The 26,046-nt window shown below is 41.9% G+C and overlaps 1 protein-coding gene across 1 annotated transcript in view; it reads left to right on the top strand.

The window, feature by feature from the left end:
- Positions 1-26,046, top strand: part of LOC132561670 (short transient receptor potential channel 7-like) — a 65,682-nt gene that overhangs the window by 9,446 nt on the left and 30,190 nt on the right. The window contains 4 exon segments of the mRNA XM_060226373.1: positions 17,313-17,969; positions 21,393-21,569; positions 22,277-22,444; positions 24,652-24,913. Of these exon segments, the coding sequence (XP_060082356.1) occupies positions 17,313-17,969; positions 21,393-21,569; positions 22,277-22,444; positions 24,652-24,913 (1,264 nt within the window).

The following is a 26,046-nucleotide window of genomic DNA, read 5'->3' as shown; positions in this document are numbered from 1 at the left end:
ATCTGATCATTTAACGGTATGACCTTCTCGAGCGGAAATCTGATCATTTAACGGTATGACCTTCTCGAGCGGAAATCTGATCATTTAACGGTATGACCTTCTCGAGCGGAAATCTGATCATTTAACGGTATGACCTTCTCGAGCGGAAATCTGATCATTTAACGGTATGACCTTCTCGAGCGGAAATCTGATCATTTAACGGTATGACCTTCTCGAGCGGAAATCTTATCATTGAGTGTTATAACCTTCTCGAGCGGAAATCTTATCATTTAACGGTATGACCTTCTCGAGCGGAAATCTTATCATTGAGTGTTATAACCTTCTCGAGCGGAAATCTGATCATTTAACGGTATGACCTTCTCGAGCGGAAATCTGATCATTTAACGGTATGACCTTCTCGAGCGGAAATCTGATCATTTAACGGTATGACCTTCTCGAGCGGAAATCTTATCATTTAACGGTATATAACCTTCTCGAGCGGAAATCTTATCACCTTCTCGAGTGTTAACGGTATGACCTTCTCGAGCGGAAATCTGATCATTTAACGGTATGACCTTCTCGAGCGGAAATCTGATCATTTAACGGTATGACCTTCTCGAGCGGAAATCTGATCATTTAACGGTATGACCTTCTCGAGCGGAAATCTGATCATTTAACGGTATGACCTTCTCGAGCGGAAATCTTATCATTGAGTGTTATAACCTTCTCGAGGGGAAATCTGATCATTTAACGGTAGTGTTTATAGCGGAAATCTTATCATTTAACGGTATGATCTTCTCGAGGGGAAATCTGATCATTTAACGGAATGACCTTCTCGAGCGGAAATCTGATCATTTAACGGTATGACCTTCTCGAGGGGAAATCTGATCATTTAACGGTATGACCTTCTCGAGCGGAAATCTGATCATTTAACGGTATGACCTTCTCGAGCGGAAATCTGATCATTTAACGGTATGACCTTCTCGAGGGGAAATCTGATCATTTAACGGTATGATCTTCTCGAGGGGAAATCTGATCATTTAACGGAATGACCTTCTCGAGCGGAAATCTGATCATTTAACGGAATGACCTTCTCGAGCGGAAATCTGATCATTTAACGGAATGACCTTCTCGAGCGGAAATCTGATCATTTAACGGTATGACCTACTCGAGCGGAAATCTGATCATTTAACGGTATGATCTTCTCGAGGGGAAATCTGATCATTTAACGGTATGACCTACTCGAGCGGAAATCTGATCATTTAACGGTATGACCTACTCGAGCGGAAATCTGATCATTTAACGGTATGACCTTCTCGAGGGGAAATCTGATCATTTAACGGTATGACCTTCTCGAGCGGAAATCTGATCATTTAACGGTATGACCTCGAGGGGAAATCTGATCATTTAACGGTATGATCTTCTCGAGGGGAAATCTGATCATTTAACGGAATGACCTTCTCGAGCGGAAATCTGATCATTTAACGGTATGATCTTCTCGAGGGGAAATCTGATCATTTAACGGTATGAAATTGCTCGAGCCTGGAAATCTGATCATTTAACGGAATGACCTTTCTTGAAGCGGAAATCTGATCATTTAACGGTATGACCTATGAGCGGAAATCTGATCAATCATTTAACGGTATGATATGAGAAATGATTTAAAATCATTTAGCGACGTGTATGACCTAATTTGTGTTCGGAAATCTGATCATTTAATATGCCTTCTCAAGTGGAGTATTGTTGAATAACGGATGATCTTCTCGTGGGAAATTCCATTTAAGAATGATAATGATTGAAATCTGATAAAAATGAATAATCAGCGGATGATCATTTAACGGTATGATTTCAGGGAAACTATCATTTAACGCTAGCATGACCTATAGCGAGGTGGAAATATCAGTGTTAAAGTATGAACTAATAGGGATCACTTGGAACATAGAGTACAACTAGACTAATTTAACGATGTGTGTTCGAGAAATCTGGATCATGGGATTTCGAGGGAGTAGGTATCATTTAACGGAGCGAGGGGTGAGGGGGAAGTGATATGGACGGAATGACCTGTGCGGGAAGTAGTATGACTAATTTAACGGGAGATGACCTTCTCCAGCTAAAGTTGAGTCTGATATATGGACTGACCTGAGCTTGTAAGGGGGATCTCATGTGTTAGGTATGATAATGAATGAACTAATGAGGGATGGAGAGGGAGTAGGTATGGACTAATGAGGGATGGAGGGGTGTAGGTATGAAATAATGAGGGATGGAGGGGTGTAGGTATGAACTAATGAGGGATGGAGGGGGAGTAGGTATTGGCTAGTTATGGTTGGAGAGTGGGTAGGTATGAACTAATGAGGGGTGGAGGGAGAGTAGGTATGAACTAATGAGGGGTGGAGGGAGAGTAGGTATGAACTAATGAGGGGTGGAGGGAGAGTAGGTATGAACTAATGAGAGGTGGAGGGGAGTAGGTATGGACTAATCAGGGGTGGAGAGGGAGTAGGTAGGGGCTGATGAGGGGTGGAGGGGGGAGTAGGTACTAATGAGGGGTGAGGGAGAGTAGGTATGAGGGGATGAGAGGATTAGATATATGAGAGGGGTGGAGGGGGAGTAGGTATGAACTAATGAGGGGTGGAGGGGTATGAACTAATGAGGGGTGGAGGGGGTGTAGGTATTGACTAATTAGGGGTGGAGAGGGAGTAGGTATGAACTAATGAGGGATGGAGAGGGAGTAGGTATGGACTAATGAGGGGTGGAGGGGGAGTAGGTATGGACTAATGAGGTGTGGAGGGGAAGTAGGTATGGAGGGATGGAGATGAGTAGGTAGGTATGACTAATGAGGGGTGGAGGGGGAGTAGGTATGGACTAATGAGAGGTGGAGGGGGCGTAGGTATGGACTAATGAGGGGTGGAGGGGGAGTAGGTATTGACTAATGAGGGGTGGAGGGGGAGTAGGTATGACTAATTAGGGATGGAGGGTAATGAGGGATGGAGGGGGAGTAGGTATGGACTAATGAGGTGTGGATTTGGAGTAGGTATGGACTAATGAGGGATGGATGGGGAGTAGGTATGGACTAATGAGGGGTGGATGGGGAGTATGTATGGGGAATGAGGGGTGGAGGGGAGTAGGTATGGACTAATGAGGGGTGGAGGGGGAGTAGGTATGGACTAATGAGGGGTGGAGGGGGAGTAGGTATGGACTAATGAGGGGTGGAGGGGGAGTAGGTATGGACTAATGAGGAGTGGAGGGGGAGTAGGTATGGGCTAATGAAGGGTGAACAGGGAGTAGGAATGAACTAAAGAGGTGTGGAGGGGGAGTAGGTATGGACTAATTAGAGGTGGAGGGGAAGTAGGTATGGACTAATGAGGGTGGAGGGGGAGTAGGTATGGACTAATGAGGGGTGGAGGGGGAGTAGGTATGGACGAATGAGGAGTTGATGGGGAGTAGATATGGACTAATGAGTGGTGGTGAGGGAGTAGGTATGGACTAATGAGTTTTGGAGGGGAGTAGTTATGGACTAATGAGGGGTGAATGGGGAGTAGGTCTGGACTAATGATATGTGAGCGCGGAGTAGGTATGAACTAATGAGGGATGGAGAGGGAGTAGGTATGGGCTAATGAGGGGTGGAGGGGGAGTAGGTATGGACTAATGAGGGGTGGAGGGGGAGTAGGTATGGACTAATGAGGGGTGGAGGGGGAGTAGGTATGGACTAATGAGGGGTGGAGAGGGAGTAGGTATGGACTAATGAGGGGTGGAGGGGAGAGTATGGTAATGAGAGGGGAGGGGTGGAGGGGGAGTAGGTATGGACTAATGAGGGGTGGAGGGGGAGTAGGTATGGACTAATCAGGGGTGGAGAGGGAGTAGGTATGAACTGATGAGGGGTGGAGGGGGAGTAGGTATGGACTAATGAGGAGGTGACGGGGAGTAGATGTGGACTAAGCAGGGGTTGAGAGGGAGTAGGTATGAATTAATGAGGAGTGGAGGGGGAGTAGGTATGGACTAATGTGTGGTGGTGAGGGGGAGTAGGTATGGACTAATGAGATGTGGAGGGAGAGTAGGTATGAACTAATGAGGGGTGGAGAGGGAGTAGGTATTGGCTAGTTATGGTTGGAGAGTGGGTAGGTATGGACTAATGAGGGGTTGAGGGGGAGTAGGTATGGACTTATGAGAGGTGCAGGGAGTAGATATGGACTAATGAGGGGTGGAGGGGGAGTAGGTATGGACTAATGAGGGGTGGAGGGGGAGTAGGTATGGACTAATGAGAGGTGGAGGGGGAGTAGGTATGGACTAATCAGGGGTGGAGAGGGAGTAGGTAGGGGCTGATGAGGGGTGGAGGGGAAGTAGATATGGACTAATGAGAGGATGACGAGGATTAGATATGGACTAATGAGGGGTGGAGGGGGAGTAGGTATTGACTAATGAGGGGTGGAGGGGGAGTAGGTATGGACTAATGAGGAGGTGACGGGGAGTAGATGTGGACTAAGCAGGGGTTGAGAGGGAGTAGGTATGAATTAATGAGGAGTGGAGGCGGAGTAGGTATGGACTAATGAGGGTTGGAGAGGGAGTAGGTATTGACTAATGAGGGGTGGAGAGGGAGTAGGTATGAACTAATGAGGGATGGAGAGGGAGTAGGTATGGACTAATGAGGGATGGAGGGTGTAGGTATGAACTAATGAGGGATGGAGAGGGAGTAGGTATGGGCTAATGAGGGATGGAGAGGGAGTAGGTATGGACTAATGAGGGGTGGAGAGGGAGTAGGTATGAACTAATGAGGGGTGGAGGGGGAGTAGGTATGGACTAATGAGTTTTGGAGGGGAGTAGGTATGGACTAATGAGGGGTGAGCGCGGAGTAGGTATGAACTAATGAGGGATGGAGAGGAAGTAGGTATGGGCTAATAAGAAGTGGAGGCGGAGTAGGTATGGACTAATGAAGGGTGGTGAGGGAGTAGGTATGAACTAATGAGGGATGGAGGGGGAGTAGGTATGGACTAATGAAGGGTGGAGAGGGAGTAGGTATGGACTAATGAGGGGTGGAGGGGGAGTAGGTATGGACTAATGAAGTGTGAACAGGGAGTAGGTATGAACTAATGAGGGGTGGATGGGGAGTAGGTATGGACTAATGAGGGGTGGATGGGGAGTATGTATGAACTAAAGAGATGTGGAGGGGGAGTAGGTATGGACTAATGAGGTGTGGATTTGGAGTAGGTATGGACTAATGAGGGATGGATGGGGAGTAGGTATGGACTAATGAGGGGTGGAGGGGGAGTAGGTATGGACTAATGAGGGGTGGAGGGAGAGTAGGTATGAACTAATGAGGGGTGGAGAGGGAGTAGGTATGGACTAATGAGGGATGGAGGGGTGTAGGTATGAACTAATGAGGGATGGAGAGGGAGTAGGTATGGGCTAATGAGGGATGGAGGGTGTAGGTATGGGCTAATGAGGGATGGAGAGGGAGTAGGTATGGACTAATGAGGTGTGGATTTGGAGTAGGTATGGACTAATGAGGGGTGCTGGAGGAGTAGATATGGACTAATGAGGGGTGGAGGGAGAGTAGGTATGAACTAATGAGAGGTGGAGGGGGAGTAGGTATGGACTAATCAGGGGTGGAGAGGGAGTAGGTATGGACTAATGAGGGGTGGAGGGGGAGTAGGTATTGACTAATTAGGGGTGGTGACGGAGTAGGTATGAACTAATGAGGGGTGGAGGGGGAGTAGGTATGGACTAATGAGGGGTGGAGGGGAGTAGGTATGGACTAATTAGAGGTGGAGGGGAAGTAGATATGGACTAATGAGGGGTAGAGGGGAAGTACGTATTGACTAATAAAGGGTGAAGGGAGAGTAGGTATGGACTAATGAGGGGATGACGAGGATTAGATATGGACTAATGAGGGGGTGACGGGGAGTAGATATTGACTAATGAGGGGTGGAGGGGGAGTAGGTATTGACTAATTAGGGGTGGTGAGGGAGTAGGTATAGACTAATGAGGGGTGGAGGGGGAGTAGGTATGGACTAATGAGGGGGTGACGGGGAGTAGATATTGACTAATGAGGGGTGGAGGGGGAGTAGGTATTGACTAATTAGGGGTGGTGAGGGAGTAGGTATGAACTAATGAGGGGTGGAGAGGGAGTAGGTATGGACTAATGAGGGATGGAGGGGTGTAGGTATGAACTAATGAGGGATGGAGAGGGAGTAGGTATGGACTAATGAGGGGTGGAGAGGGAGTAGGTATGGACTAATGAGGGGTGGAGGGGGAGTAGGTATGGACTAATGAGGGGTGGAGGGGGAGTAGGTATGGACTAATGAGGGGTGAGGGGGAGTAGGTATGGACTAATGAGGGTTGGATGGGGAGTAGGTATGGACTAATGAGGGGTGGAGGGGGAGTAGGTATGGACTAATTAGAGGTGGAGGGGGAGTAGGTATGGACTAATGAGGGGTGGAGGGAGAGTAGGTATGGACTAATGAGAGGTGGAGGGGGAGTAGGTATGGACTAATGAGAGGTGGAGGGGGAGTAGGTATGGACTAATCAGGGGTGGAGAGGGAGTAGGTAGGGGCTGATGAGGGGTGGAGGGGAAGTAGATATGGACTAATGAGGGGTGGAGGGGAAGTAGGTATGGACTAATGAAGGGTGAAGGGAGAGTAGGTATGGACTAATGAGGGGTGGAGGGGGAGTAGGTATGGGCTAATGAGGGATGGAGAGGGAGTAGGTATGGACTAATGAGGTGTGGATTTGGAGTAGGTATGGATTAATGAGTTGTGGAGGGGGGTAGGTATGAACTAATGAGGGATGGAGGGGGAGTAGGTATGAACTAATGAGGGGTGGAGGGGGAGTAGGTATGAACTAATGAGGGGTGGAGGGGGAGTAGGTATGGACTAATGAGGGGTGGAGGGGGAGTAGGTATGGGGGTGGAGGGGAGTAGGTATGAGGGGGTGGAGAGGGAGTAGGGAGAGGGGATAGGGGAAGGTATGGACTAATGAGGGATGGAGAGGGAGTAGGTATTGACTAATGAGGGTTGGAGAGTGGGTAGGTATGGACTAATGAGGGGTGGAGGGGGAGTAGGTATGGACTAATGAGGGATGGAGGGGAAGTAGGTATGGACTAATGAGGGGTGGAGCGGAATTGGTATGGACTAATGAGGGGTGGAGAGGGAGTAGGTATGAACTAATGAGGGATGGAGGGGAAGTAGGTATGGGCTAATGAGGGATGGAGAGGGAGTAGGTATTGACTAATGAGGGTTGGAGAGTGGGTAGGTATGGACTAATGAGGGGTGGAGGGGGAGTAGGTATGGACTAATGAGGGGTGGAGGGGGAGTAGGTATGGACTAATGAGTGGTGGTGAGGGGGAGTAGGTATGGACTAATTAGAGGTGGAGGGGGAGTAGGTATGGACTACTAATGAGGGGTGGAGGGGGGGAGTAGGTATGAATTAATGAGGGGTGGAGGGGGAGTAGGTATGGACTAATGAGGGTTGGAGAGGGAGTAGGTATTGACTAATGAGGGTTGGAGGGGGAGTAGGTATGGACTATGGGGGTGGAGGGGACTAATGAGAGGTGGAGGGGGAGTAGGTATGGACTAATTAGAGGTGGAGGGGGAGTAGGTATGAACTGATGAGGGGTGGAGGGGGAGTAGGTATGGACTAATGAGGGGTGGAGGGGGAGTAGGTATGGACTAATGAGGGGTGGAAGGGGAAGTAGGTATGGGCTAATGAGGGGTGGAGGGGGAGTAGGTATGGACTAATGAGGTGTGGACAGAAGTATTAACATGAGGGGAATGGAGGGGTATTAGGTATGGGCTAATAATTCGAGGGGTAATAACTCTCACAGTATTTAATTAGCCGATACATCTGACAAAGCTTACATAGATATGAGGTCATCATAATGTCAAGTGTGGTAGAGATATCATTATGGAATAGGTATGTTTTACTATATGTATAGTGTTGTCATGGTAACTAATGTCCAGTGATAGGATGTGGAATAGTGTTCACGTTAACTATATGTATAAGGATGTGTTGATGTTGTGTTGTCATGGTAACTAATTGAGATAGGATGTGTTGATGGTGTGTTGTCATGGTAACTAATAGAGATAGGATGTGTTGATGGTGTGGTGTCATGGTGTCTATTTGTATAAGGATGTGTTGATGGTGTGTTGTCATGGTAACTATTTGTATAAGGATGTGTGGATGGTGTGGTGTCATGGTTACTGTTTGTATAATGATGTGTTGATGGTGTGATGTCATGGTAACTATTTGTATAAGGGTGTGTTGATGGTGTGGTGTCATGGTAACTGTTTGTATAAGGATGTGTTGAAGGTGTGGTGTCATGGTGTATATTTGTATAAGGATGTGTTGATGGTGTGTTGTCATGGTAACTGTTTGTATAATGATGTGTTGATGGTGTGATGTCATGGTAACTATTTGTATAAGGGTGTGTTGATGGTGTGGTGTCATGGTAACTGTTTGTGTAATGATGTGTTGATGGTGTGGTGTCATGGTAACTATTTTTGTAAGGATGTGTTGATGGTGTGGTGTCATGGTAACTGTTTGTGTAATGATGTGTTGATGGTGTGGTGTCATGGTAACTATTTGTGTAAGGATGCATTGATGTTGTGGTGTCATGGTAGCTAATTGAGATAGGATGTGTTGATGTTGTGGTGTCATGGTAACTATTTGTGTAAGGATGTGTTGATGGTGTTGTGTCATGGTAACTGTTTGTGTAAGGATGTGTTGATGGTGTGGTGTCATGGTAACTATTTGTGTAAGGATGCATTGATGTTGTGGTGTCATGGTAGCTAATTGAGATAGGATGTGTTGATGTTGTGGTGTCATGGTAACTATTTGTGTAAGGATGTGTGGATGGTGTGATGTGATGTTAACTATTTGTAGAAGGTTGTGTTGAGTGTGTGTTTTCATGGTAACTATTTGTGTAATGATGTGTGGATGGTGTGGTGTCATGGTAACTGTTTCTGTAAGGATGTGTTGATGGTGTGGTGTCATGGTAACTGTTTGTGTAAGGATGTGTTGATGGTGTGGTGTCATGGTAACTATTTGTGTAAGGATGCATTGATGTTGTGGTGTCATGGTAGCTAATTGAGATAGGATGTGTTGATGTTGTGGTGTCATGGTAACTATTTGTGTAAGGATGTGTTGATGGTGTTGTGTCATGGTAACTGTTTGTGTAAGGATGTGTTGATGGTGTGGTGTCATGGTAGCTAATTGAGATAGGATGTGTTGATGTTGTGGTGTCATGGTAACTATTTGTGTAAGGATGTGTGGATGGTGTGATGTGATGTTAACTATTTGTAGAAGGTTGTGTTGAGTGTGTGTTTTCATGGTAACTATTTGTGTAATGATGTGTGGATGGTGTGGTGTCATGGTAACTATTTGTGTAATGATGTGTGGATGGTGTGGTGTCATGGTAACTGTTTCTGTAAGGATGTGTTGATGGTGTGTTGTCATGGTAACTATTTGTGTAAGGATGTTTTGATGGTATGATGTCATGGTAACTATTTGTCTAATGATGTGTTGTTGGTATAGTATCATGGTAACTATTTGTCTAATGATGTGTTGTTGGTATAGTATCATGGTAACTATTTGTATAAGGATGTGTTGATGTGGTGTCATGGTAACTATTTGTGTTAGGATGTGGTGATGGTATGGTGTCATGGTAACTATTTTTATAAAGATGTGTTGTTGATATGGTGTCATGGTAACTATTTGTATAAGGATGTGTTGATGTTGTGGTGTCATGGTAACTATTTGTGTTAGGATGTTTTGATGGTAGTGTCATGGTAACTATTTGTGTAAGGTTGTGTTGATGTTGTGGTGTCATGGTAACTATTTGTGTAAGGTTGTGTTGATAGTATGATTTCTTGGTAACTCTCCATGTAAGGATACGTTGAGGGTGTAGTGTTTCGCTTTGTGAGGAGAATTCTGTGTTACAGACTTAAACGTGACTGATGCCTCAAGCCTCATGACGATAGGCGGTTGTAGATATAAGTGATTCCGATTGGTGTTGTATTGAGCATGAATTGATTGACAACATTATGTTTGTCGAGAGTCCCTGATCGAGTTAGAGACTTATCCTCAACGGACGAGTAGTTATTGACTGCAAAACAAGTGCTTACATTCGTATGCACCAGCCATGACACGCACAAGAAAGATTAGGGATGAAGCTACTTTTGTTAAAATGTTGCTTGTAATCTACAGAATGTGTAATGCATATTCATGTCTAACTAATTAAATTACATGATAGTTTATTTCATGAGTTAGTACCAAACATTCATTTTAATCAGCGAGTGATGCTCTGTTCTATTGGCTGGTTCTACAGAAGTTACAATCAGTGTTTGTTAATAAAGACACAAATCATGTAAACACTTAAGTTTATTAGGAACATCTGATGATAACATGTAACGACAAATTGACATATAACGACGGTTCCCTGGTGGAAAGTAATATGGTGAAGGAGATCAAAATATTCCCTTCTTTTTACGGTTGATGTTATTGATATTTATTAAGAAGTTCTGGAAAGATTTCTCTAAACTTCATATATAGTTTTCCCTTATTCCCGATGATGTGCTGTTTGTTTTACTCAACATTTTATCTATTTTTGCATGGTCAATTTGAAACTGATCGGACAAGAAAATAGGCGACCATTTTTGCCAAATGTTATGAAGGTTTTGTTTGGTTTTTGAGGCTGCATTATCAGGTCAAATGATTTTGATCAAATATGGCGAGGTGTGTTTGAGGAAAGTAAACTAAAAGTTACTGAAAGCGTAGTTGCTGTCACAATACAACAGGTTGGCTTTTGAATATGCAATTTTGATAAGTAGGTTCTGAAACCGAAGACAGTTTGTTACCTGTAGCTACACCTTTCTAGTGGGCTTTATCGTGGTTTGTTGCTGGCTCTTCCGGTTTTCGGTAATATTTGGTTAATCAAATCTTTAAACTCAACCATCTGTCTACATTGAGGTAATTGTTCGGTATGAGAAATTTTGGTAAAAGTTGATTAATGTGAAAAACAAAAAAACAAAAATCAAAAAGAAAGAAAGATTTTTCTTCAGACACGTTTCCCACTGCTACAATAAGATATTTTCTCCCGAAATCTCGCGATGTATTGACGAGATTTGGGTCTTTTAGCTCAAGCACACGCGATATAGGTTATTTTCCAGTTGAGATATAATAAGATTAAAGAGAAGATAACTCCTCCACTGTCGCGATAACTCCTGTTATATCACAATTTATTCTAAAATCCATATTAGAATCACTCTCTAACGTATTATAAGCAAGTGACGTGGTTTTTGACGGGATCAACCTCCGAGGCAATGGACTATCCTGTCTCAAAACATATATTTTCTCTTTATTTCGATAATTACAGTATCAGTTCCTAGTAAAACAATCACTCGCCTCTTCAAATCCTCCGCTCCATCCTCAAGGTTCCACCAACTGAAAGCATAAAATCAAAATGTACGACTATAGAGGTACTATTTTCAACTGTACACAGAGTTGTGGGCGTAGATATCTTGTAATCTGGGCCGAAGCGGTTTACTCTCTGGTCAATATGAATTGTGTTTTAGCTACCCAGAATCAATATCAGGTTCTGAAGTAATTTTTGAAAATCGAAAATATTTTGTAAAAGGAAACTTACTGTAGAAAGCTATATATACCTGTATAGTTCTGTTTATATAAGTTCCACTTACCCTGTTTACTGAGAACAGAAGATGTTGTGTTAAGGATAGCCGTGTTACAAAACCTTCGGATATACTCTGTGACACACTAGTACCTATAACAGTTGGATATAGATCATTGTCTGTTTACGATAAAAGATCTCCGAATCATTCAAAACACACCACTTAGATGTCGGGAAAACAGGGCTTTATTTCTGTACATGTGTTCCTTGTTGTTATCACCAGACATATAAGGTACTCGTGTTTATAACAACAATAATATTATCAGAAAAGACTTCGGTCGTCGTGAAAAAAAACCCCAGATATTCTTGTATGCATTAACATTGTCTGTTGGTTTATTAATTAATTTTGTTTTTATTTATTATTATTTGTTTGGAGCATGTGGGCAATACATTCAAGACAAGAAACATGATAGGGTTCGATATCACATGTAAATTACAGTTGTAAACAGTGATGATATATTTGAGGAAAGATTAATATCGTACGTGGACATGAATCTCTACATGTAGACAATTATAGTAACACGTGTACCGACATCTTACAGACACGGACTCAACAAGTCTATCTCGTAACGTATATCTACCAATTATTTGTTAAATTCTAGTTATCACTGACAGCCTCATCGAAATAGATAGTTAAGGCTAAGGTTACAACAGTGCGAACACGAAAATGTAGTTAACAAGGCAGTTTTAAGTTTTAAAACATGGTCGGCATTCAACTAGACGAGAGCATATCAATATCTGTTTTCCTTGTCAGGTAAGGAATTGGCCTTTTTACAATGTTTTTACTGTCGCATGCTTGTGTCTTGACAAAACGAAGATTATTTTGAGTTTTGTATGAATCACTTTGTCCGCTCTATCCTTATTACTGTCTTTTTAGGAATGTATCCAATGTAGATATGTTTGTACACTAAATACAGAGCTATATGATGTTTTGTCGTAATCACTTATATAGACGTTATATCTACTATAGCTATCAAGACATACTGGTTTTTTTTCGAATCTAATTGAACGATACTTAATGGTACAGTACAAACAACACGCAGAATTGACATCATAAAAACAAGCTTGTAATTTCTATTATTCATTTTTTTAAAATAAGAGTTTTATGACATTTTGAGTGAGAAATTGTTTTTGAGAACGTACAGATGTCAGTTGATTTCCAGATATGCTGTATTTTTGTATAGTTTCTGTTATCAGTAGAAAACCTCGTGAAATATTTAATTAAGTATGAGCGTTTGTCCTACTTTGGACCTCGATCTGGCAGCTCTACAAAATGGTCGTTCTATCAAAGTGTTATAGTACATCTTTATTGTTTCAATATAGTTTATACTGAAAGAGAAGACCTTATTGATTTGGAAATTTTCAAGGAAATTTTATTTAGATAGGAATATCATTTAACATCTAAGATGTGAGATTTGGTAGATTTTCAAAGGGCGTTATTGATTGAATATACTTGATTTCATCTTTGATGATTTTCTGTGGAAAGTGACGTAAAAACCATGGTATGCTTTCCCATTCTTGTACACACTTATTTATAGTATTTGATGTTCAACATTCTCAGTCCCTATCGTGTATAGTCATTCACGTTTACTACTTTTTAACTCGTTTTGAACGATGGTATTTTATACAAATTGCACACAGTTCCTAGTGTAGCTGCTAACATTTCTGCAATGTTTAGGACTTAAACACGTTTAGTGTTTAAACCTAACACGAGGGACACCTGGGGCTACGGTGCCTTGTGTTAACGTTCCTGAAATAGATGGTCCTGATCAGCTGTTTGCACTGATCCTGATTAATTGCGCTAAGATATTAATATCGTCTTGAAAATCGAAGTCTTTGAATTATTTTCATTTCCTGTGTTCTTTCTTTAACTGTTATTTTATGTTTATTCGTCAATTCATTACAAACAATGTAATCCCCATCTCGCTTAGTTCTGCCGCCTATTTATTTCAACCTTCTGCAGGGATGGTCGACTGTGCTACTAATTTCCGTCTTGCTGAGGGCTAGTTTAGTGGACACTAAATCTCGCCTTGTTTGTTACTTGTCGGCTCCGGATCGTCGGCGTTGCCAGGCTTGTGCCATTCAATCCTGGTACGTCGGCAGATCGTGTTTCGATTATAGAACAATCGTGTACTATAGCAGGCTTGAGGTGAACTCAATTATGACGTGGAGAAGACAACCCAATCATATTTATATAGAGTGGGCTGACTTCTACTGAACGGTTTGTACTATCCAATAGATATTGTACACTGTTTGGTTTGACGTTTGTGTTAGTGATAACTCGTATCTGTGTAAAGCGTCTTGATGATAGGATTTGGTTGATATAATGGCGCCTTTTTCTCTGTGATGAAGAGCGCGTGAACACAACCGTGGACAAACCACGTGACTTTTGGTCCGCGAGGATCCACCCCCGAGTCTGTTGAAACACTTTATGGTCATTTCTACCGCTGTAATTAATTACTTAATCGAACAGATGACTGATACTGGTACAATCAACGTTAGAAAAAAGTCAAGTATGTGTTACAATACACATAGTATGAATAATGTCACACAGCGCGCGTGCTTTATAAGAATTACATATATCATTGATGTACACCACAACTTCTGTTTTCCCCAAATCTATCGTGGGCCATTCATAATGTTTTGAATTAATGTCGTTATGTTCCGAGGTCTCTACGTGCATTATCACAGTTCTGATTTGCGAAGATAAAGTAATATATTTTAACTTGATTTATAGTCTCGCGTGCACTTAACAAAACAGAGACATAGACTGACGTAATAGCATTGGTCTACCAATGTTTATCTGGAGCCCGACCCAAACTTAAGGTTTAATTTCTTTCCAGGCGTATTGTTAAGAAATACCAACATGTCAACATGATAACGATCAAACTAAAATTCAATAAAACTAGGGTAAGATATGAACAAAACAAATATTTACACGGAGACTCCTGAAAACGTACATGGACAATAAGGTCAATTTAAAGCTAGGTTTGCCAGTGTATCCACTGGACAGAGTTTCCATCTGTTAGGGTGGATACACGTGCATCCACTGGACAGAGTTTCGGTCTGTTAGGGAGGATACACGTGTATACACTGGACAGTGTTTCGGTCTGTCAGGGGGGATACACGTGTATCCGCTGGACAGTGTTTTGGTCTGTTAGGGAGGATACACGTGTATCCACTGGACAGTGTTTTGGTCTGTTAGGGAGGATACACGTGTATCCACTGGTCAGAATTTCGGTCTGTTAGGGAGGATTCACGTGTATCCAATGGTCAGTGTTTGGGTCTGTTAGGGTGGATACACGTGTATCCACTGGACAGAGTTTCAGTCTGTCAGGAAGGATAGACGTGTATCTACTGGACAGAGTTTCGTTCTGTTAGTAAGGATACACGTGTATCCACTGGTAAGAGTTTCGGTCTGTTAGGGTGGATACACGTGTATCCACTGGTCAGAGGTTCGGTCTGTTAGGGTGGATACACGTGTATCCAGGTCAGAGTTTCGGTCTGTTAGGGTGGATACACGTGTATCCACTGGACAGAATTTCGGTCTGTTAGGAATGATACACTTGTATCCACTGGTCAGAGTTTCGGTCAGTTAGGGAGGATACACGTGTATCCACTGGTCAGAGTTTCGGTCTGTTAGGGTGGATACACGTGTATCCACTGGTCAGAGTTTCGGTCTGTTAGGGAGGATTCACGTGTATCCAATGGTCAGTGTTTGGGTCTGTCAGGGTGGATACACGTGTATCCACTGGACAGAGTTTCAGTCTGTCAGGAAGGATAGACGTGTATCTACTGGACAGAGTTTCGTTCTGTTAGTAAGGATACACGTGTATCCACTGGTAAGAGTTTCGGTCTGTTAGGGTGGATACACGTGTATCCACTGGTCAGAGTTTCGGTCTGTTAGGGTGGATACACGTGTATCCAGGTCAGAGTTTCGGTCTGTTAGGGTGGATACACGTGTATCCACTGGACAGAATTTCGGTCTGTTAGGAATGATACACTTGTATCCACTGGTCAGAGTTTCGGTCAGTTAGGGAGGATACACGTGTATCCACTGGTCAGAGTTTCGGTCTGTTAGGGTGGATACACGTGTATCCACTGGTCAGAGTTTCGGTCTGTTAGGGAGGATACACGTGTATCCACTGGTCAGAGTTTCGGTCTGTTCGGGAGGATACACGTGTATCCACTGGACAGAGTTTCGGTCTGTTAGGAAGGATACACGTGTATCCACTGGTCAGAGTTTCGGTCTGTTAGGTAGGATACACGTGTATCCACTGGTCAGAGTTTCGGTCTGTTAGGGAGGATACACGTGTATCCACTGGTCAGAGTTTCGGTCTGTTAGGGTGGATACACGTGTATCCACTGTTCAGAGTTTCGGTCTGTTAGGGAGGATACACGTGTATCCACTGGTCAGAGTTTCGGTTAGGAAGGATACACGTGTATCCACTGGGAGGAGGATACACGTGTATCCACTGGACAGATTTTCGGTCTGTTAGGTTGGATACACTTGTATCCACTGGTCAGAGTTTCGAGGATACACGTGTATCCACTGGTCAGAGTTTCGGTCTGTTAGGGTGGATACACGTGTATCCACTGTTCAGAGTTTCGGTCTGTTAGGGAGGATACACGTGTATCCACTGGTCAGAGTTTCGGTCTGTTAGGAAGGATACACGTGTATCCACTGGTCAGAGTTTCGGTCTGTTAGGGAGGATACACGTGTATCCACTGGACAGTGTTTCGGTCTGTTAGGAAGGATACACGTGTATCGACTGGTCAGAGTTTCGATCTGGTAAGGAGGATACACGTGTATCCACTGGACAGATTTTCGGTCTGTTAGGGAGGATATACGTGTATCCACTGGACAGAGTTTCGGTCTGTCAGGGAGGATTCACGCGGATGCTACATATTTTTCCATCATACTATCGCCTACTGAGATGGAATATTGTTCATTTTAACCACAACAGGATCACTTCCTTGACACGAAGGACACAACAGACACTTCTATATCCGGCTCTTACCACAATCTCTACCCACAATGGTACCAACTGGGACGGTTTTTCCATTTAGATGAAAAAATTCGATACTCATGTCGCGAATTTTCTCATTTCTACTAGATAGTAATGTATACCGCGGTTGGTATTCAATGACTTGTTCCAAATATCACGATTCCGTGAAAGATGTCTATGGTTGACAGATAAAGCCATAACACTGGGGTTTTAAACAATGCAGTTTGATGAAGCCTATTTTTTGTAGTTACCATCATGGTCCCATTATGAAACGTCATTTTAGCTACAGAAATACGGCGTTACTCTCACCAAACTGACGTAACCATCTTTCGGTTTACGTCATTTTAGCTTCAGAAATAAGGCGTTTCTCTTAACACACTAACGTCATCTTCTTTCGTTTGACGTCATTTTAGCTACAGAAATACGGCTTTGCTCTCAACACATTGACGTAATCATTTTTCGGTTAACGTCATTTTAGCTACAGAAATACGACGTTGCTCTCAACACATTGACGTGATCTTCTTTCGTTTAACGTCATTTTAGCTACAGAAATACGACGTTGTTCTCAACACATTGACGTAATCATCTTTCGTTTAACGTCAGAGTATGTATTGACGTGTTTTCTTTAATATAGCCTATTTTCTGTTTTAGTTGACGGACGAAGAACGTGTGTATCTGAATGCCGCGTCGCTGGGAGACGCAGGAATTGTACGGGAAACATTGGAGGAGGAGAACCAAGACGGCACACTTAACGCTAACTGTGTTGACTACATGGGGCGTAACGCCCTCCACCTAGCGGTGGATAGTGAGAAGATTGATGTGATAGAAATCCTTCTGGATAATCTGTCTTTTGGCTGCATAGAAGAGTCATTACTTCACGCCATCAGTAAAGGTGCCACAAAAATTGTCAAGGTCATATCAGAACATCCCAATTTTATCGCGGGAGAAGATAGGTTTCTTATATCAGGCGTCAATGAGGCTTTCTTCAGGACAGAGGAAAAAAGTCAGTTTCCCCCTGACATAACACCTATCATTCTTGCCAGTCACTACAATAACCATGAAATAGTTCAGATGTTTCTGTCAAGAAACCATCGGATAGAACGACCTCACCCAATTTCTTGTAGATGTTCAGACTGTATCTCAAAGCAAAATTATGATGCACTAAAAAGGTCAAGGTCAAGACTGAACGCCTACCGGGCGCTGGCCAGCCCGGCCTACATGGCGCTATCCAGTGCAGACCCAATTATGACCACTTTTGAACTGCGACAGGAAATGATGCACCTTGCTGAAGTCGAGAAAGAGTTCATGGTACGTCGGTAAGCACGTTATGTCGCTGTGCCTTAAAATAGATACATTCACCACGTTGTCGTCCGGTACTCTTAATATTCGTCACTCTAATAAGTACGATATATTTTGTTATTATAAGTGAGTGGTTTTTAAGAAGGTCAGAATGAAGGACAGCGTTATACTTTAGTACATGATCAAATGAATTTGTCTGATGATAAACCCACTGATCAACATTTTATATTATTCTTACTAATCTACTTGTTCCCCTGACAACGCACTTACCTGTTGCACTTCTGTTATATCTTACATAACTCTGCGATAACTTACCTACACAATGTACCTGTTATATCTTACATAACTCTGCGATAACTTACCTACACAATGTACCTGTTGTATCTTACATAACTCCGCGATAACTTACCTACACAATGTACCTGTTGTATCTTACATAACTCCGCGATAACTTATCTACACAATGTACCTGTTATATCTTACATAACTCCCCGATAACTTACCTACACAATGTACCTGTTATAACTTATATAACTCCCCGATAACTTACCTACACAATGTACCTGTTGTATCTTACATAACTCCCCGATAACTTACCTACACAATGTACCTGTTGTATCTTACATAACTCCCCGATAACTTACCTACACAATGTACCTGTTATATCTTACATAACTCCCCGATAACTTACCTACAAAATGTACCTGTTGTATCTTACATAACTCCCCGATAACTTACCTACAAAATGTACCTGTTGTATCATACATAACTTCCTGATAACTTACCTACACAATGTACCTGTTGTACTTGTGTTGTATCTTACATAATTCCCCGATACGGTCGGTCAGTGTCTTGTCCCACTTTGATAACTTCTTCTGACAAAGATGTCGGTGTATGTCTTGTCCCACTTTGATAACTTCCTCTGACAAAGATGTCGGTGTATGTCTTGTCCCACTTTGATAACTTCCTCTGACAAAGATGTCGGTGTATGTCTTGTCCCACTTTGATAACTTCCTCTGACAAAGATGTCGGTGTATGTCTTGTCCCACTTTGATAACTTCCTCTGACAAAGATGTCGGTGTATGTCTTGTCCCACTTTGATAACTTCTTCTGACAAAGATGTCGGTGTATGTCTTGTCCCACTTTGATAACTTCTTCTGACAAAGATGTCGGTGTATGTCTTGTCCCACTTTGATAACTTCCTCTGACAAAGATGTCGGTGTATGTCTTGTCCCACTTTGATAACTTCCTCTGACAAAGATGTCGGTGTATGTCTTGTCCCACTTTGATAACTTCTTCTGACAAAGATGTCGTTGTATGTCTTGTCCCACTTTGATAACTTCTTCTGACAAAGATGTCGGTGTATGTCTTGTCCCACTTTGATAACTTCCTCTGACAAAGATGTCGGTGTATGTCTTGTCCCACTTTGATAACTTCTTCTGACAAAGATGTCGGTGTATGTCTTGTCCCACTTTGATAACTTCCTCTGACAAAGATGTCGGTGTATGTCTTGTCCCACTTTGATAACTTCTTCTGACAAAGATGTCGGTGTATGTCTTGTCCCACTTTGATAACTTCTTCTGACAAAGATGTCGGTGTATGTCTTGTCCCACTTTGATAACTTCTTCTGACAAAGATGTCGGTGTATGTCTTGTCCCACTTTGATAACTTCCTCTGACAAAGATGTCGGTGTATGTCTTGTCCCACTTTGATAACTTCTTCTGACAAAGATGTCGGTGTATGTCTTGTCCCACTTTGATAACTTCTTCTGACAAAGATGTCGGTGTATGTCTTGTCCCACTTTGATAACTTCTTCTGACAAAGATGTCGGTGTATGTCTTGTCCCACTTTGATAACTTCCTCTGACAAAGATGTCGGTGTATGTCTTGTCCCACTTTGATAACTTCTTCTGACAAAGATGTCGGTGTATGTCTTGTCCCACTTTGATAACTTCTTCTGACAAAGATGTCGGTGTATGTCTTGTCCCACTTTGATAACTTCTTCTGACAAAGATGTCGGTGTATGTCTTGTCCCACTTTGATAACTTCTTCTGACAAAGATGTCGGTGTATGTCTTGTCCCACTTTGATAACTTCCTCTGACAAAGATGTCGGTGTATGTCTTGTCCCACTTTGATAACTTCCTCTGACAAAGATGTCGGTGTATGTCTTGTCCCACTTTGATAACTTCCTCTAACAAAGATGTCGGTGTATGTCTTGTCCCACTTTGATAACTTCCTCTGACAAAGATGTCGGTGTATGTCTTGTCCCACTTTGATAACTTCTTCTGACAAAGATGTCGTTGTATGTCTTGTCCCACTTTGATAACTTCTTCTGACAAAGATGTCGGTGTATGTCTTGTCCCACTTTGATAACTTCCTCTGACAAAGATGTCGGTGTATGTCTTGTCCCACTTTGATAACTTCTTCTGACAAAGATGTCGGTGTATGTCTTGTCCCACTTTGATAACTTCCTCTGACAAAGATGTCGGTGTATGTCTTGTCCCACTTTGATAACTTCTTCTGACAAAGATGTCGGTGTATGTCTTGTCCCACTTTGATAACTTCTTCTGACAAAGATGTCGGTGTATGTCTTGTCCCACTTTGATAACTTCTTCTGACAAAGATGTCGGTGTATGTCTTGTCCCACTTTGATAACTTCCTCTGACAAAGATGTCGGTGTATGTCTTGTCCCACTTTGATAACTTCTTCTGACAAAGATGTCGGTGTATGTCTTGTCCCACTTTGATAACTTCTTCTGACAAAGATGTCGGTGTATGTCTTGTCCCACTTTGATAACTTCTTCTGACAAAGATGTCGGTGTATGTCTTGTCCCACTTTGATAACTTCTTCTGACAAAGATGTCGGTGTATGTCTTGTCCCACTTTGATAACTTCTTCTGACAAAGATGTCGGTGTATGTCTTGTCCCACTTTGATAACTTCCTCTGACAAAGATGTCGGTGTATGTCTTGTCCCACTTTGATAACTTCCTCTGACAAAGATGTCGGTGTATGTCTTGTCCCACTTTGATAACTTCTTCTGACAAAGATGTCGGTGTATGTCTTGTCCCACTTTGATAACTTCTTCTGACAAAGATGTCGGTGTATGTCTTGTCCCACTTTGATAACTTCTTCTGACAAAGATGTCGGTGTATGTCTTGTCCCACTTTGATAACTTCTTCTGACAAAGATGTCGGTGTATGTCTTGTCCCACTTTGATAACTTCCTCTGACAAAGATGTCGGTGTATGTCTTGTCCCACTTTGATAACTTCTTCTGAAAAAGATGTCGGTGTATGTCTTGTCCCACTTTGAAAACTTCCTCTGACAAAGATGTCGGTGCCTTGTCCCACTTTGATAACTTCCTCTGTGCTTGTCTTGTTTCCGTAATGTTTCTTTTGATATACCTGACAATAATATACATGTCTGTTTCCCAGGCTGAATACCTAGGTCTAGTCGAGCAATGTATGAACTTCGCCTGTGAGTTGATGGACATGTGTCGTGGAACACAGGAAGTAGAGGCTGTGTTCAGTGAAGGGTCCGGATGTGGAGAAGATGTCCGTGTTGATCCTCTCGCCAGACTCAAAATGGCCATACGTTACCGCGAGAAAAAGGTAACAGTGGAAAATGTAATCATTTTTAATTTTTAGAACACCTCATAAACTTCTAGATACATTTGGGACCAGGAACTTGTATTACTAGTCTTTTTTGTAATAGCCAAGGGACCGCAACTCCTTTCTTTGTAAATACATTGTGGACCATGGATTCCTCGGACGTCTTATATAAATGTTTGCAAGTCATTCCGTTGTTGTTCTCTTTGGATTGACCAAGATTTACATGGCGGATGCCATCAATGAAGCAGAAGACGCTTACCCTTTCGGAACATTATAGAAGTTAATCTTTCTGTTCCTCATTGTTTGTCATAATTTCATCAAATTTGAATGTGAACTATTATTTTGGTGATATGTGGATTTTTTGGTTGTTTCTCTGGACAATTATCACCAATGTTTTAATGCTGATCAGAGCGTTGTCCAAATAAAAGTCATTCATAATATTGAGATCACGAACTGTTCTTTGCAAACCGCATTAATAAATTCTCTTGAACTATCAAAAATAAACATAGAGAAACTTTATAGATGTTTTTTTGTGAGCACGAACACTTATTTTTAACCGACTTACCTGACGTTCGAACAAAACCCTGTAAACTACATATAAAGATAAGTATGGTTTAATATAAAATTGATGATCATCTGGATATATACTAAACTCGACAAAAAAGTAAAGTTGAACGAAAAACATATTTCCGTTTAATTCTTTTCAGTTTGTTGCTCATCCTAACTGTCAGCAACACATGACGACCTTGTGGTACGGGTCTGAGATGGGATTTCTGCAGTCGCTACCGTCCTGGAAGCAGCTTGCGTTTGCCGTGTGCTTTATTCCGTGTATACCTGTGATGTGTGTAGCTTACGTAATGGCTCCTAACACAAAGGTAAATGTTACTCGACCTTGTATTTACGGCTACTGTTTTACCTGTGATACGTAACAAGGTTGTATTATCTTTACACCTGTATCATTACCTTATGCCACACACCTTAACCATGTTACCATAGATAATACGCGGCCTCCTGTATGATGTTCATTAAACTGGTCGCCAGCTACTACAAGCAAACACTGCAACATGATAATTCTGGATATGAATCCAATTCTTAGCTTACATTTTGTATGAATAAATGCTTCATTAATCTACATTGTACCCGGGCACATCAGTAAGTTCTCTCTGTATCTGTACAGGTTCTAGGGTAAACACACGATATCATCTGTACCAATATGTTTTCGCCAGTCTCAACAGCTCTTACCAGGACCTGTAATCCCGTTCAACTAAGTGTTTTCCAAGATGTTTTGACGCTAGGTCACATCTGTTGATGCAAACGTTTTAAGCGATCAGAGAATTACGGCCGAAAGTACAGCAGTGCCCCATCCAACGTTCGCTGAAAACGTTAGGCTTGTTGTGTAAGCGACTTATTTATTCTAAACGTGTTATTCATGTGTGTATTTATTTTGTAACAATTAAAGATATAAACATTTCAAACCTTTTATTGAAGACAGACAATTACCAGGAATATTACATCTAGTGCACATGACAGCAATGTGTTGTCCACGTGTGCCAAGCATACTTCTTCTTTACAATTCGCTGTCACTGACAATATTACTAAGAGGTATGACTGATAGTCAGTTTTACTTCGAAACTATCCTCATTTCCCATCGCTTCATCTATTTTTGTACTCGATACCCGTCCTGAGCTAGTAATGCTAGAGATCTTTAACCCCGTTTGGAGATATTGTCGTGTTTCTATATTCCTGTAGTGCTAGGTATCATTAACCCCAGGACGTTAGGACAAATTGTTGTTTTTCCTTATCCCTATAATATTAGAGATCTATACCTCCAGGATGTTATGACATATCGTTGTGTTTCTATTTCCATATAATTTGAGATATCTATACTTTCCGGAATGTTTGACAAATTGTTGTGTTTCTATGCAAGCTGTCAGGGTAACGATATTATGCTGTATAAACCACTGGCTGTTCTTACTGATAAGCTGTGTTGGTTGGCTCTGCACCGATTCAATTAACCAATAATATGCGAGTTAGGCGTTCTGGGATCGATGGTCCCAGGGCAGAGTTTTACACTTGCCAGTCAAACTCAAATCATCGGGTATGCTCCATAGGTCACACTTGTCAATTAGATGGCAGAGGAAGCAGTATGTAAGCACAGGACAGGTTTTTACATGTAATCGATTCCATAAACGAGGTCATGGTTCAAGGTCATTACAAACAGTTTGAGGAACTGACAAACGAGGGGTACAATCGTTCATGAGACCACATCCTTCGCTTCCGTGTAGCCCAGATCGATGTCACTCGTTCGATAGTCAGACCCTAAACCAGTGCCAAGTCCATCCCGGTATTGAACCCGGAGCACTCACAATAAAGATATTACTTATATAAAACTAACAGGCCATTGAAGAAATATAAGAAATATTAAGATAAGACATTACTGATATGACACTACCAGTCTTTTGTAGATAAATGGGAAAATATTAAGATAAGACATAACTGATATAGCACCACAAGTTTATTGTAGATACATGAGAAATATTAAGATAAGACATTACTGGTATCACACTACCAGTCAATTGTAGATCAATGAGAAATATTAAGATAAGACATTACTGGTATCACACTACCAGTCCGAGATAAGATAAGACATTACTGGTATAACACTACCAGTCCGTGATAAGATAAGACATTACTGGTATAACACTACCAGTCCGTGATAAGATAAGACATTACTGGTATAACACTACCAGTCCGAGATAAGATAAGACATTGCTGGTATAACACTACCAGTCCGAGATAAGATAAGACATTGCTGGTATAACACTACCAGTCCGAGATAAGATAAGACATTACTGGTATAACACTACCAGTCCGAGATAAGATAAGACATTACTGGTATAACACTACCAGTCCGAGATAAGATAAGACATTACTGGTATAACACTACCAGTCCGTGATGGACAATTTGGTTACTTGCTGTTATGGCTGTTTTTTCTTTATTACTGAATTCTTAAATATCTGATCCTTTATCTCAGCGTGGAGAAGTGTATCTGATTGTGTCTGACTTGTTTCACGTCCTTAGGCTGGATCTGTGATGCGTTGCCCCGTGACCAAATTCATCACCCACACGACGTCACACATGTGTTTCCTCGTGCTACTGGCTGCCGCGACCTTCCGGCTGACCGAGAGCGGTGTTTCCATTACCTCCACAAGAGAGATGAACAGTCCGGCGTTCGTGCACCTCTCGCACGATGAGAAGATACAGAGCCTAATGAAGGAAACTTTAAGGCCATCCAGCACACTTCTCACTCATGTCCAAATCTGTATAGTGTTTTGGATATTAGGTAAATATACATCGACAATATTTGAATAATGTTCTAAATACATAGATTACAAAAATGACGTAATCACTACAAACACAAATATCAAATTCCAAAGGTGAGGGATACAAACTATTATAATTCTATGGTGTGCTATACCTCGACAGTATGGTGTTCTAGACATCATTATGTAATTACCCAGGTATTGGACAAATATAGGTCCTTTGTCACCACCTCACGGCATTGTGTTTTAGATATAAGACCTTTGTCACCACCTCAATGTATTGTGTTTTAGATATAAGACATTTGTCACCACCTCACGGTATTGTGTTTTAGATATAAGATATTTGTCACCACCTCACTGTATTGTGATTTAGATATAAGACATTTGTCACCACCTCGCTGTATTGTGTTTTAGATATAAGACATTTGTCACCGCCTCGCTGTATTGTGATTTAGATATAAGACATTTGTCACCACCTCGCTGTATTGTGTTTTAGATATAAGACCTTTGTCACCACCTCACTGTATTGTGTTTTAGATATAAGACCTTTGTCACCACCTCACGGTATTGTGTTTTAGATACAAGTCCTTTGTCACCACCTCACTGTATTGTGTTTTAGATATAAGACATTTGTCACCACCTCGCTGTATTGTGATTTAGATATAAGACATTTGTCACCACCTCGCTGTATTGTGTTTTAGATATAAGACCTTTGTCACCACCTCACTGTATTGTGTTTTAGATATAAGACATTTGTCACCACCTCACTGTATTGTGTTTTAGATATAAGACCTTTGTCACCACCTCACTGTATTGTGTTTTAGATATAAGACCTTTGTCACCACCTCACTGTATTGTGTTTTAGATATAAGACCTTTGTCACCACCTCACTGTATTGTGTTTTAGATATAAGACTGTATTGTGTTTTAGATATAAGACATTTGTCACCACCTCGCTGTATTGTGTTTTAGATATAAGACATTTGTCACCACCTCACGGTATTGTGTTTTAGATATAAGACATTTGTCACCACCTCACTGTATTGTGTTTTAGATATAAGACATTTGTCACCACCTCACGGTATTGTGTTTTAGATACAAGTCCTTTGTCACCACCTCACTGTATTGTGTTTTAGATATAAGTCCTTTGTCAT

This window comes from Ylistrum balloti, unplaced genomic scaffold (genome assembly GCF_031769215.1).
Source record: "Ylistrum balloti isolate Yb309-2 unplaced genomic scaffold, AGI_CSIRO_Ybal_v1 Utg371262, whole genome shotgun sequence".
Taxonomy (NCBI): domain Eukaryota; kingdom Metazoa; phylum Mollusca; class Bivalvia; order Pectinida; family Pectinidae; genus Ylistrum; species Ylistrum balloti.
Note: the sequence above shows the minus strand (reverse complement) of the source record. Positions and strands in the feature narration are given on the sequence as shown.